We start from the raw sequence: 13,530 nt of genomic DNA, 5'->3' as shown, positions 1-13,530 counted from the left end.
TATATATATATATATATATATATATATACTACAACTACATTAAACATGAAACTAGGGAATGATTAAAAGAATGGTTTATTTTAGTTTTCTTAGTTTAAATTCCACATTTTGGAATTTGGAGCATTGTTTCCATAAAATCTTGTTCAATGTGCAAGTTACTTGAAAAAAATACAGGGTTGTCAAACTTATACTTAATAAATAAATAAAAGGAAAAAACACGTAATATTTCCTGTAAAATTACCCCTGAATGCAATACCTAAAACTTATATGTCACTAATTATATGCAATCTGCTGTGAAACTGCAGGGACCTTTCAGTGCACATTTTTTACATGCTATTTGCCCTAAAAAACAAAGAGCTACATTTTCACTCTCAGATTTGGTCATTTGTCATTTTGGTAAACATTTCCAATTTTCTTTAGTGTTTTAATACGACTATATGACAACGTTATTTGCCACTGGCTGACAAAGATCTTTTACAATGTACGACTGTGAAAGCTGTTCAAATGTTTGAAACTGAACAAACACAATGACAAGAAGTGATTTCGATGAATCTTATCTCACAATAAAAAGGTTATAAATACACTATCAGACAACTGATCTGTACACTAGACATCCTGGACAAGGTTATCTATGCCAGAATAACCACTACATGCACAACATGATTATTAGAAGTTGATGGCTTACTGTGGATTTCAGGGGATGTAATGTGAATGATTACCCATGATCAAACAGTAAGAAACATACCTCAGCCTCTCAGTTTACAACACAGTTGGTACCTTTGCCAATAACAAAAAAACAGTGGCAACACCTTCACATATCATTCAAGGTTTCTATCAATGACCAATTAGTTTGATTCTGGAGAACCACATGAAAACAAAATGCTTATTGCATCATTAAATATGAGTATTTTAGTGTTATATCAGTTAAGATGTGGAATTTAACAACAGTATGAATACATGTACAGATTTTATAATGCTTCCCAGGGATGGAATTAATGTCAATAATATATATTGTTATACTACTTGACCCACTGGTATGACCTTTCACAGAGTTAACTGGACAAGACTCTGCCCTAATACAGGATAATAGCTGGTATCATACTGCTATGACTTTGATGGATTTCTCTGAGATGTCATTGACAGGGTAGGAAAAATAAGGATCTAAATTTCACAGAATACACATGAGATCACCCTGTACATTGTGCAATCATCACCTCAATTCACCATGCAACAACAGAGAGATTGGCATGTTGCAATGGCTGACAAATGTGCAAGATCATTCTTGAAGTTTCTCCTTATATTCTCCAAAAATGTAGGGCAGTATCAATCCTAGAAAGATTCACGCTTTTTATAGTGAATTACTTTTTTTGCTAAATGTGACTGTTTCATACACATTGATTCAGTCAGACCCTAACTCTGACCACTGTGAATATAGGGGTACTCATGTAGCAAAAGGTATAACTAGCTATGTATTGTCAAAGAAACCGATTTGTTACCTATATTCAGTGAATATATAGTGATGCTAACACATATTCTTATTTCAACTCTTTTATTTTTTTAGTTAAATAATAACTATAAAATCCTGCTCCATTAATTTTGTGTAGTTTTTATGTACTTTGATTAAATGCATGCCACATTTATTTAATAATAAATTAAATACTGTGTATAGTTTGAAAATAAAACAAAACAGAACCATTAACAAGAAAATAAAATATCTCCAAAGATTTTACACAAACTCACACATCAATAACAATTCAATACCATACTTCAAAAGTGGAACTATCAAAAGAACACAGGGTGTCATAAAAGAGGCATACTTCCTATGAATTTTTAGAAACACATATATATGTCATATTTTAAAGAAATAGGCAAAACAGGAAAGCATTCATACAGAAGAAAAATACTAAAGGAAAAATGGCAAAATCTATTCACATCTCATATATTTCATGCATGCTAATATAGTGGAGACTTTGAGGTATATAGGGAGAGAGAGAGACAGACAGATACATTATATATGGACCTGGCATTAGGGGTAGGTAACATAGGTGAATTCCTAGGGAGCTAAATACTTGAGGAATTCAGTGTGAGCAAGGAAAAAACCTTAACTAGGGTGCCAGTTAATCTAGTGTCACCCCTGGTTGTGTATATATATATATATATATATATATATATATATATTTATGAGATAAAAGGAAAACATAGCAAAGCACTGACACACAAAAATAAATAAAAAGCACTATATGAAAGATGGAATACATGCATACACACACACATACATACATACATACATACACACATATAAATATATATATGTATAAACATACTGTTATTGGAAGTTACATTTGTGTAATAATACTATAAAACATTTTTCAATCATAGTACACATGAGAATTTAAAGTTTTATATCAACCACATGGTTTTCTTTAAAGGTACTTTAAAACTATCTTAAAAGCAATAATTTGTTTGTCTCCTTCTGTCGAGCTTTTTATGTACATCATAAATTTGAACGACAAATCTTCTTTAAATTGATAATACTGTAGAATTAGAAGCAAACACTTAAAAACTTTGACTTGTCCTGTGATGAATAACATATGCAATTAAATACAAGTAATGAAACTAGAACTGCAGACTTAATGAACACAACATTATAATTGTAAAATAAGAAGAAAAAGATAATAAAAAATCATCATTGAACTCTTTCAGAACATGAAACGGACACACACACACACACATATATATATATATATATATGTGTCTATTCTAATATATACTTATACACAATGCTTGAGTTGTAAAAAAAGTGGAATGGTCAGGTTTGATACCCAATTTGCAAACAGCAGTCCCATGCTGCACAAATCATTTGATTAGTTAACAACAGGAATGATTTGATAAAAAAAAGTTACAACACTTTTAAGTTAATCATATATTTTAAAATAAAAAGGAAATAACCATTACAGCCTAATGATAAACTTAAGAATCAATGAGGAACCTTTACTTATTTAATGAAGTTTTGATCTTTAAGGCATACGAGTAGGAAGAAATAATTCTGGGTTTACTTTATATTATATATACCATACCAGTAATTTTCAAACTTTAGTAACCCAAGGATCCCTTTTTAATTTAAAATATTTTGTGAACCCCAAACCTATTGATGCTTTTTCTTTTTAAAAAATGATTCCATGTACATGAAAAGCTGTATTCAGTTTTATTTCACATAAATTTAATTTTATGAAAAATATTTTTTATTCTATGAATCACATTTTTAAAAATACTTTATGAAATTTTGGACATAACCTCCTTAAGTACCCTCATGAACCCCAGTTTGAGAAACGCTGTACTATACAACAAATGGTACAAATAGCCAAACTTAATTAAGCTGGGTGAGACTTTCAAACAAATAAGGAGAGTTAATAGTGTTAAACAGATTTTAAGAAATTATGAACAGTTGTATTTGTTGTTGTAATTAAAGCATTGGGTTTCATCAATACATGATATTGATAATAAAATGATTTGACATGAAATAATATTACATCATTTATGCCATATGCACCAGGGTTTATAAATATACGAAAAACAAAATTTTTTACAACAACTCATCGTACTGATAATTCAATGTTCTTTCTTTTTTGTCCTTACTAATGTTAACACAAAATTAATTAATCCAGATAATTGGAAGTAAAGGGCAGTATCTGATAGCAAACTCAAATTTTAACTTTCTGAAATGCATGAAAAAAGTCTCATGAACTAACCTTACTATAGTCCATTACCTAATTACTCTAGACAAAAGACAATATATGCAACAAGCAACATTTCATAAGTGAAATCTCAGTGGTCAATACTATGTCCAAGTGTACCACTACTGCCATGGAAGGAAAACTGCTGGAAGTAAGGCTGTTCTGTATCTTCAGAGATGGAGTTAAGGGGAGCTTCATCTTTTGGAGTTAGCTCTACAGTTTCTCCAGTAAACTCTTGATCAAAATAGCGAGTATCTGTATCTGACATAACTTGAGGCTTGAAGGGTGGTATAACCTGATCACATACACAGTATGTAAATAACAATCAGTATGGTAGCAACTAAAATCAAAAACATAAGATAAATAAAACAGCTTCATCTATAAAAATATTACACTGTCCTTCACATCAAATTATTTTTTCCTAAATAAACAGTTGCAAAGTTTCCAGAACCCTTAATCATTATTTGAAACAAAAAAAATTTAGTTGGGTCTTGAAAAAAAAACTACTTTTAAGAGTTTCAGAGCATAAATTTAATAAAAACATTTTTTTTTAATGTTTGTTTGTTTGTAATTAAGCATAAAGCTACACAATGAGCTATCTGTGCTCTGCCCACCACGGGTATCAAAACCCGGTTTTTAGCATTGTAAGTCTGCAGACATACCACTGTGCCACTGGGGGGCTTTTTTTTTAATGAACAAAAATTTCAAGTGTTATTATTATGGAAGTAGTAATCTATATTTAGTTGCTTCACAGTTAAAAGCTCTGAGGTGTAAACCTCACAAAATGTTTGTTCTTTCATAAGTAAATTGATAATATATTGATGTTCTAACAACATTTTTGAGCTAATTTTATTATTATGCATTATAATGTAAAATACTGAAATAAACCTCAAACAGAATTGTAAGATAAATATATTTATGGTGCGTGCACTATTTCACGCAATTACAAAAAAATTATATTTGGAAACGTTAAAAGATACATGACTTTATACATGGGTTCACAAGTACATAGGTCTTGATTTTGTCACTATCATTACTAAATATTTGAAAGAAATATTTGACATTTATGTTGTTATTGTAAATTTTAATAAAACTGCCTCTTAGGTTTTTAATCCCTTTCCACTAAATGTTTATTTCAATATTTGAATATATCTCAAATATTAAAATTTCCTAAAAGAAAGCACTAAATATGAAACTGAATAGCTGATAAAGTATAAACAGACTGTTAAAATTTTATATTGATATTGTTGAAAGAAAAATGATTAACAAAAGAATTATAAAACATTAAACTGTTTGCTGACCTTTTTTTCTAATAAATCTTGCCAGTTAATTACACGAAAAAATGGATGGACCATAATCTCGTTGGCATCATCCTGGCCTCCACCAAGTCTAAGAACGAAAAAGGTACCATGACATAAGTTATGTACTTCATTGTATAAACACTTGAACCTTAAATATCTGTAATCCTTGACTGTCAGACAAAAGATACGAAAGTCAAAACTATCAATATATACTGTTTATTTTAATATTTAAGTTACTCTATAATAAGTATAACTGAAGCAGTTAACCTCATTGATGAAAAACAATTATATTCAATTAGTAAAGTTACAAAAGCAGCACCTACTTAGTAACTGTTAAATGTTGTTTAGTCTGACCCAAATTTTGGTTCTGTGTCAAATCCGACTCAGATTTAAATTCAAAATACATTTACAATGTGTGAAAATGTCGAACTACATTTATATCCATTTTCAGGCCAATTTCACTGTTCTATATGGTTCTAAGTACATGCATTATTAAAATTACAGCAAGTCAAGTTAGAAACATAGCATCATGAAATTTTATACAATGCATGAAAATATAAGCCAATTCCTTCTATTTTCCTTCTGGCCTTATAAGTAAACCTCGTCAATTTGGTATTTGTGTATAATCTATAAATCTAAGTAAATAAACCCAAAATATTGGTATTATTCTACATTACAGGCATGTTCTCTATGAATAACAGTGGCCTTAGGAATTTCTATTTTAATGAATTTCAGTGTGAAACCAAGTTCTGGTGTGAATGTATTTTTGGAAAGTGGATTAAACAGTAGTAAAAAATACTTACCAGTGACTGATTTTTGAATTTATAAGTAATAATGGTCTAAGTACTACCAAGTTAATATTTTGAAATTTATTTATTTAATAGCTTTAGTTTACTTTAGAGGATGTGACAGCTGAGATGAACCAATAGGCCCCTTGTTGTCCCAAAATATTATATTGTGTTATGTTATAATATGTTAAAATATTTCTATACTTGTAAGCAACTCGTAGATAAGTGTATGAAATGAAGATCACTGTAAATAACAAAAAAAGTTCTTCTCTCAACTTTAGTATGTTTATAAAAGGAAAATTATTTGAGTTATTTAAGCAATGATGTCTTATTTCACCAGTACTTTATCAACTTCAGGCTTAATAATTCATTATGAAAATAATTAAAACGTCAGAGTATGTAACATATAAAACAAACAGTGTAGTTTAATCAATTTTATTTTTAACTCTTCTGTTAAGTACAATTAGTGAAAATGTTAAAACTGAAACTTAAGATCAAGATTTTTTTATTAATGGTTGAGTGAGTTGGCATTTATCATATGTTGATCCCAAGTGAAGTATATATTGATTTTTTCTAAACCTATTTTGGAATATTTTCTTCTTGTTTGATAATTACCACTTTTTTAACAGACACAGTTCACGTGATTATTCTCATAGAGTTTAGTGATGAAAATTAATTGCATTAACATATTTTGTTAGCAATGAGAACACTGTTTTAGCTATTAATAATCAACAAGATAAGTTTTGTGCTATTTGCTTCAACCTGTCTTAAGCAACAGGAATAAATTTACAAGAAATTCTTTATTAATATTCACTTAAGTTATGAAATATTACCTAGAATATGACCAAAAAAATAAAAATAAAAAGAAGGATGTTGGTTTATCATTTTCATATGGAAAAATGTTCATGTCAATAAAAATACCAGAATACTACTAGACTCATGAAAGCTGAAGATTTTGCCTCTCTCAAACTCTTGTTAGGGAAGAGCAGAGAGAACTGGGACACCTGCTCTAATTCTCAGGTTTATTGACCAATTAAAAAAATGATAATATGATTGTGCAGGCCTCTAGGTCATCCATTTTACAAGAAGAAATGTGGCAATCACATGTTTGAGGTGAGTGTTGCAATCAAAACATTATTATTCACCCATTAAAAGTTAATTTTTAGGAGGTATACTATATCTTCTTGTGACTAAGATAGAGTAACTACTGTTATCTATTAACAAAGATAGGTACATATCAAACGTTGGTAAAACACCTGAATCTTTTGTGAATTACTTGCAAGTAAAAAATACTGCTAAACATCTTGTGAGAGGTTATAGTTGGGGGAGAACTGAGACACCTTGTCCCAGTTCTTCCTAGTACCATTTATTCATTGTTTCAGAAAGCTTGAAAATGACAAGGTATCACAAAAGAAAAACTGGCATGGGACTTGTTCCACATGATACCATGCTAGAAGCAGTGAAGGCTGTTCAAAAGAGCAAATCAATACAACAAGTAGCAAAAGATAGAGGAGTATCAAAAAGTGTACTTGCAAGATATGTAAAGAAATACAACAGTAATCCAAATACCAGACTGGCACCTAATTACACCCAGTCAAGTGTTCAATGAAAATGAAGAAAAAAACATTGCAGAATACCTAACAACTGCATCAAAGATGTTTCATGGTCTTACTCCTATCAAAGTAAGACAAATAACTTATGAACTGGCTCTGAAGAACAAATTTAAGTACCAACAAACTGGAATGAGACAAAAATGCCCAGAAAGGATTGGTTTACTGGCTTTATGCACAGACATTCAACTCTCTCAAGCCATTCTCCAGAGGCAACACCATTGATGCATGCATCTGCTTTCAGCAGACATACAGTGAATAAGTTCTTCAATCTTTTGGAAACAATTATAAATGATAAGAACATTATTGGAAGAATATATATAATCTGGATGAATCAGTATTTACTACAGTGCAGAAGGTTCCAAAGGTTGTAAGCAGTAAAGGCGAGAAACAAATGTGCCAAGTGACGTCATGTGAATGAGATGAACTTGTGACAGTTTGTGCCATCATTTCTGCAACTAGAATAGCACTGCCCCCAGCTCTGATATTTCCTAGGAAAAACTACAAAGACTTTTCCTCACTGGAGCTCCTAAAGATTCCTTAGGATTGGTGTCTAAGTCTGGTTGGATGGACAGTGACCTATTCATAAAATTCATGGAACATTTTGTTACATACAGTCATTCTTCCAAGAAAAATCCTGTCATTCAAGTCAATGATAACCATAAAAGCCATCTGTCTGTTGGTGCTCTGGAGTATGCAAAGGACCATGGAGTACATGTTAGCATACTGCTTCCACACACAAGTCATAGAACCCAGCACTAGATCGGTCTACTTTTGGCCCAATAAAGACCTACTTCAATGCTTAGGAAATCAGCTGGATGACATGAAACACTGGCGATTGCATTACAATATATCTAATGGCACAGCTGATTGGTGCTGCATGGATAAAAGCTGCTACTCCAGCCAACATTACAGATGGCTTCAAAGCTTCTGGGATTTAGCCATATGAGAGACATGTCTTTTCTGATGATGATTTCCTTGTATCGTCTATTCCAGTAACAATACTCAAGATGTGGCAGAACCAGGTCCACCAGTGACAGCTACTGCTACATCATTACCAATGAATGTGATGAGTGACCAGTCATCACCAGGTCCCAGCCAAGCAGATCTACCTGATCCTGACAATGATGAAGTTCATGCACAAACCTTCTTATCTGAACAGTTAGACACAGGTCCCAGTTGTGCATATCCTCACAATGATGAAATCCATGCACAAGTGGCTTCATCTGTACAGTCAGACCCCACTTCAGGTTCTGCTGCCATCATTACACCTGAACAAGTATGGGAATTGTCAAAGGTAACATGTTGCCATTTATTTAACGGTTTGGATCTGATTTCACAAAAAAAAAAATCCAAAACTGTTTCAGTAGTATTTCATGTATTGGAAATTTTGCAGGTTGTTCAAAGAACTTCTTTATCAAACCATGGTCAAAAAAAGAGGAAAGACAATGATAGCTACATCAACACCAGAAATGAAACGTATGAAGGACGAAGCCCAATCTAGTGCAGCAAAAAAGGCAAGACAATGCTTGACTAAGGACCCTAGGAGATGGTTGGCAGTAGAGTGAAGGAAAGACAGTTCATCTTCTGACAACAATGATGACAGTAACTCTTTTGTGAATAGTGATGATACGTCAGATAACAGTGATGGGGAGACAGAACAAACAGCAAGCTTATAGTTAGGAAATGTTGATTACAATATTAAGATTCAGAGCTATGTGTTGGTTGAAATGAAAACACAGAAAAAGAGTAAACTAGTTTATTATGTGGGCAAAGTGCTGTAAGAATTTGAAGAAGATGGTGACTATGAGGTAGAATTCTCAAGAAAACATCAAAAGGTAGCAAATAAGTTTTTCAAACCTAGAGTTCAAGATAAGGCAACAGTCAAGAAAGACCAAATCAAACTAGTCATGCCAAAACCAGTGGCCAAAGGTACAACTGCTGCCTGTACACAAAATGAACTGAACTTTCAAGTCAGTTTAGGAAAATTTGATGTTCATTGAGAGTAAGAAAAGTTGCTGCAGTTGACAAGTATCCTGACAAAATTATTTTTATTGAAATGTTTAGTGTTGGCAAAATATAAATTAAGGTTTTATTGCAGCTACATATTTTGTGTAACAGACAATGTTAAATTAGATATGGATAAGCTAATGAGACTGTTGGTCATTTTGTATAATAGACATTGCCTTGGACTATTTACTCAGACTTCTGTTTAATAATTTTCCTTGTATGTTCTATCATGCTATCACGTTACTGACAAGCATCATTTAATATGTTAAGTCACGTGTGACAAAATGTCGAATGTGTTTATCCATTTGCTTTATATATGTAAAATTAAGCTGTTCCCTAAATTTTAATTTAGCTAGTGCTGCTCAGTAAAATTCTTTATTGTGACACGTCTCATGCCAAACCTGTTTACATTCATCTAATGGCATAATTACATAAGAATTACTTGTTCCTCTAAGAATATATGCCTTTACATATAAAGAACAAATTCTATATGATTACATGTACCTGGATATGGAGTAATCATGTTTATGAAATCTTTTATGTTAATGTCCCATTTCCCCCAAGCAATGTCCCAGTTTCTCCCTCATAAGTCCCAGTTCACCCCAAAATTAAGCAGCTTGCAAACTATGTAATAATTTCAAAAAGAAATATAATATAAATGTAATGAACATTTGCCTAATTTTTGGGTTGCCTAAGCTATTTAATTCATTTTAAAACCATTTTCCATCCTTGAAAATTGGATCGTCACAAAGCCAAAGGTAGCAGATATGATATTGTGTGCCAGTTCTCCCCGCTTTCCCCTATCTTTTGACTATCTCATACAATAAAAAGACCATGCATGAAGTGCATCAAGAATACAAGTTTTAGATAGTTAAAGTTGAAAATCTAGTTGGATCAGAATGAACTAGGTAACAAGGATCAAGATAACATAACATATAACATAATGTTTTGGGGCAGCATGGGACCTATTAGTCCATCTCAGGTGTTCCATCCTCCAAATTAAATTACAATAATTAAAAAAAAATCTTAAAACCAGCCCTTATCATTCATACAGTTATCAAGCTTTCTCTTAGACTCACTTAAATTTACTGCCTCCACAAGATCTGAAGGCAATCAATTCCAAAGGACAACCACCCTGATAGAAAAAAATAACTGTCTTAATTGGAAATGACTCCTACCCTGGCAAAATTTATATTTGTTTTCCCTAGTCCTACTAATCTCACTATTAAGTATGAAAAAAGATAATGCATCAACACTATCAATTCGCCTTACAATCTCAAAGACCTCAATCAGATCCCCTCCTTTACATATAGGCCTATAATTACTGGGACAATTTTTATCACCTCATTTGAAAATAGGAGTGACATTAGCTACCTTCCAATCCTCTAATAACTGCTCACTATTCAAGGACTTGCAAAAAATAGTAGCAAGTGGCTCACATATCCAATACTTAACCTCCTTTAAAACTCTCGGAGAAATATTATCTGGCCCAGGAGCTTTATCATTCTTTAAGCTTCCCATTATTTTTGTTAACAAGCTCAGAATCAATGCAGTCATCTTGTTCAATCTTGTTTCCATCTGGCAACTGCTCAAGATGTGGAATACTGCTTAAATCTAATTAAATCTTCAGTAGTAAAAATTGAAGGAAAAGCAGAATTTAATAACCCAACCATCTCATAATCATCAGATACGTATGAGCCTTCTTTTATCATCCCTCAAGAGTCCTACTCCTTGCATAACATTTGTTTACCCTTAATGTATTTAAAGAAATCCTTACTGTTAATATTTACATTTTCAACCAACCTTTTCTCATTAATCCTTCAATTGTTCTAATTTCTAGTTTGAACAACTTTCTTGATCTTTAATCTTCTAAATCTCCTGTCATACCAGTCAATTTAAATTTCTTAAACTTATGATGTTTTTCTTTAATTTTATCTCTTGTACTCTTTATAAGCCAACCTGGTTTTTTATTTGCAGCCACCCTTTTCTTTCAATAAGGAATATGTTACCTTGAATATTTAAAAACTTATCCTTAAAAATTTTGAACATTTGATCAGTGTCTCCAAATAGCTCAGCTGCCCAATTCACAACAGATAATTCTTGTTGCATCCTTTCAAAATCTGTAACCAAAATATCATTATTCTTTATCTCCATATGCAGCAAAACATCAAACCTAATAGAGCAATGATCACTTGTACCCAGATGTTCCCCCAATTTCCACCCTATCAATCATTTCTATATTTGAAGTTAACAATAAATCTGAAATAACATCGCTTCTAGAAGGTTTCTTGACCAACTGGTGAAGAAAGCTGTCTTGAACAGTTTCCAAAAACCTCAACACTCTCCATAAGTCACATATTTTTGTGTTATTCCCTGATGGTTAAAGCCCAATTTTTTTCGAAGCATTTATTTTCTGATTTGAACAAGTTTATAACTCATCAAATTTAATTATGTTCACATGCAACCAAACACCAGATGATAAAAGTAGTGTATTTATGAAGTTCCTGATAGTTATCCTGATATGTTTTCTCAATTTTTAGATTTAATAAATACATGATTGAAAATCTTAGGTTCACCTCACTTTTACAATAATTCCTTAATTATTACTTAAAATAAATATGAAAGGCAAGTGCTCTATCAACCGAGTTAAGGGAACTAAATAACTCTATCAACTGAGTTAAGGGGAACTAAATAACTCTATCAACTGAGTTAAGGGAACTAAATAACTCTATCAACTGAGTTAAGGGAACTAAATAATTTTATAAAATTATCAAACTACTTGCAAGAAACCACAATGAGCATTGAAGGCACTGCTCTAGTTCAAATTGGCTAAAATATTTTTAAAGCTATACGTATACTTGGTACTACACACTTGATATTAGGCAAGCACTAGTATACACATACTAAAACAATAATGTTGATTTGAAAAACACAACACATATAAGTGTAAAATAATACAAATAGGTAAAAGGCGACTACAATGGAAAAATAAGAATGATATTTTGATTTCAAAGTGTGAAAGTATTTGTAGGTTAACAACTATTGCATGATTTTGATATCATACAACTTTTCCAGTATATAATTTTTACAAAACTAAAAAATACTTGTAAATAATCAAGCACATAATTGTTAAATTTTTTAAAGAAATATAGAGGTAAATGAATATGAACTTTTAATAGATTTGATAATAAAAACAACACATATGTTAATATGAACCAATGAAATATAATTTTCATAGAGATTAATCATTTATATATATGCAACATATACCTCTTTTTGGGATCTTTAACAAGAAGACCACTTAGTAGACTTTTAGCCTCAGAAGAAAGAGACTTTGGGAATTTGACTTCTTCCACCAAAATTAACTCAAAAAGAATATCATGGTCACGGCTGTAAAAGGGTAAACATCCACACATCATCTCATACATGACAACTCCCAATCCCCACCAGTCTACTGCTCTACCATAGTCTGTATCTTCTAATACCTATAAAGCACAAAAAACATTTTGTTTTTCCAATATATTTAACTCAGATTAACTTTGTAATTAACAATTATATTTGGCTAAACCCAATTTAGGGGAATAAATCCCAACCTCCAAGCTTTTCATTAATATAAACTGAATACTACTAAGTGGCCTAACATCTTTGTTTATGTTCAAACCTTCCTTCATATTCATTTCCATTGACAACTGTTTTTAAATGGTACTGATAATCTTCATTAAAATAAATATGAAAGTGTCAATAAATGTTTAAATAATATAAATTCTTATAACAAATATTTTCATTGGTGAACACGTTTAAATTTCTGCTTGAATATTTGTTGTATACATCTTTGTTTTATCATAACAAATAACATATTCCATAGTCAATATTACAAAGTTCAGTACAAAATGTTTTTGATGGTGGAACACTTGAATGTTTCACAGAGAAACTTTGTAGGTAAGGTTTTGTTTGTTTGTTGTTAAGCGCACGGTGCCCACCACAGGTATTGAAACCCAGATTTTTTTAGCATTATAAGCCTTCAGACTTACCCCTGAGCTACGTGGGGGGGGGGGGGGGCGGGTCGAAATGAGATGGTAACTATAAC

General features: G+C 31.6%; 1 protein-coding gene across 1 annotated transcript in view; it reads right to left on the bottom strand.

The window, feature by feature from the left end:
- Nucleotides 1–3,233: 3,233 nt before the first annotated feature.
- The window catches only part of LOC106477652 (RAC serine/threonine-protein kinase-like), a 42,002-nt gene continuing 31,705 nt past the window's right edge, over nucleotides 3,234–13,530 (bottom strand). Inside the window, exons 10-12 of the mRNA XM_022381491.1 lie at nucleotides 12,714–12,928; nucleotides 5,036–5,123; nucleotides 3,234–4,029 (exon numbers count right to left, since the gene is read on the bottom strand). Coding sequence (XP_022237199.1) covers nucleotides 3,826–4,029; nucleotides 5,036–5,123; nucleotides 12,714–12,928 — 507 coding nt within the window. The 3' untranslated portion in view covers nucleotides 3,234–3,825. The remainder of the gene's footprint in view (nucleotides 4,030–5,035; nucleotides 5,124–12,713; nucleotides 12,929–13,530) is intronic.

This window comes from Limulus polyphemus, unplaced genomic scaffold (assembly GCF_000517525.1).
Source record: "Limulus polyphemus unplaced genomic scaffold, Limulus_polyphemus-2.1.2 Scaffold168, whole genome shotgun sequence".
NCBI classification, from domain to species: domain Eukaryota; kingdom Metazoa; phylum Arthropoda; class Merostomata; order Xiphosura; family Limulidae; genus Limulus; species Limulus polyphemus.
This window is presented reverse-complemented; position numbering and strand designations above follow the sequence as displayed.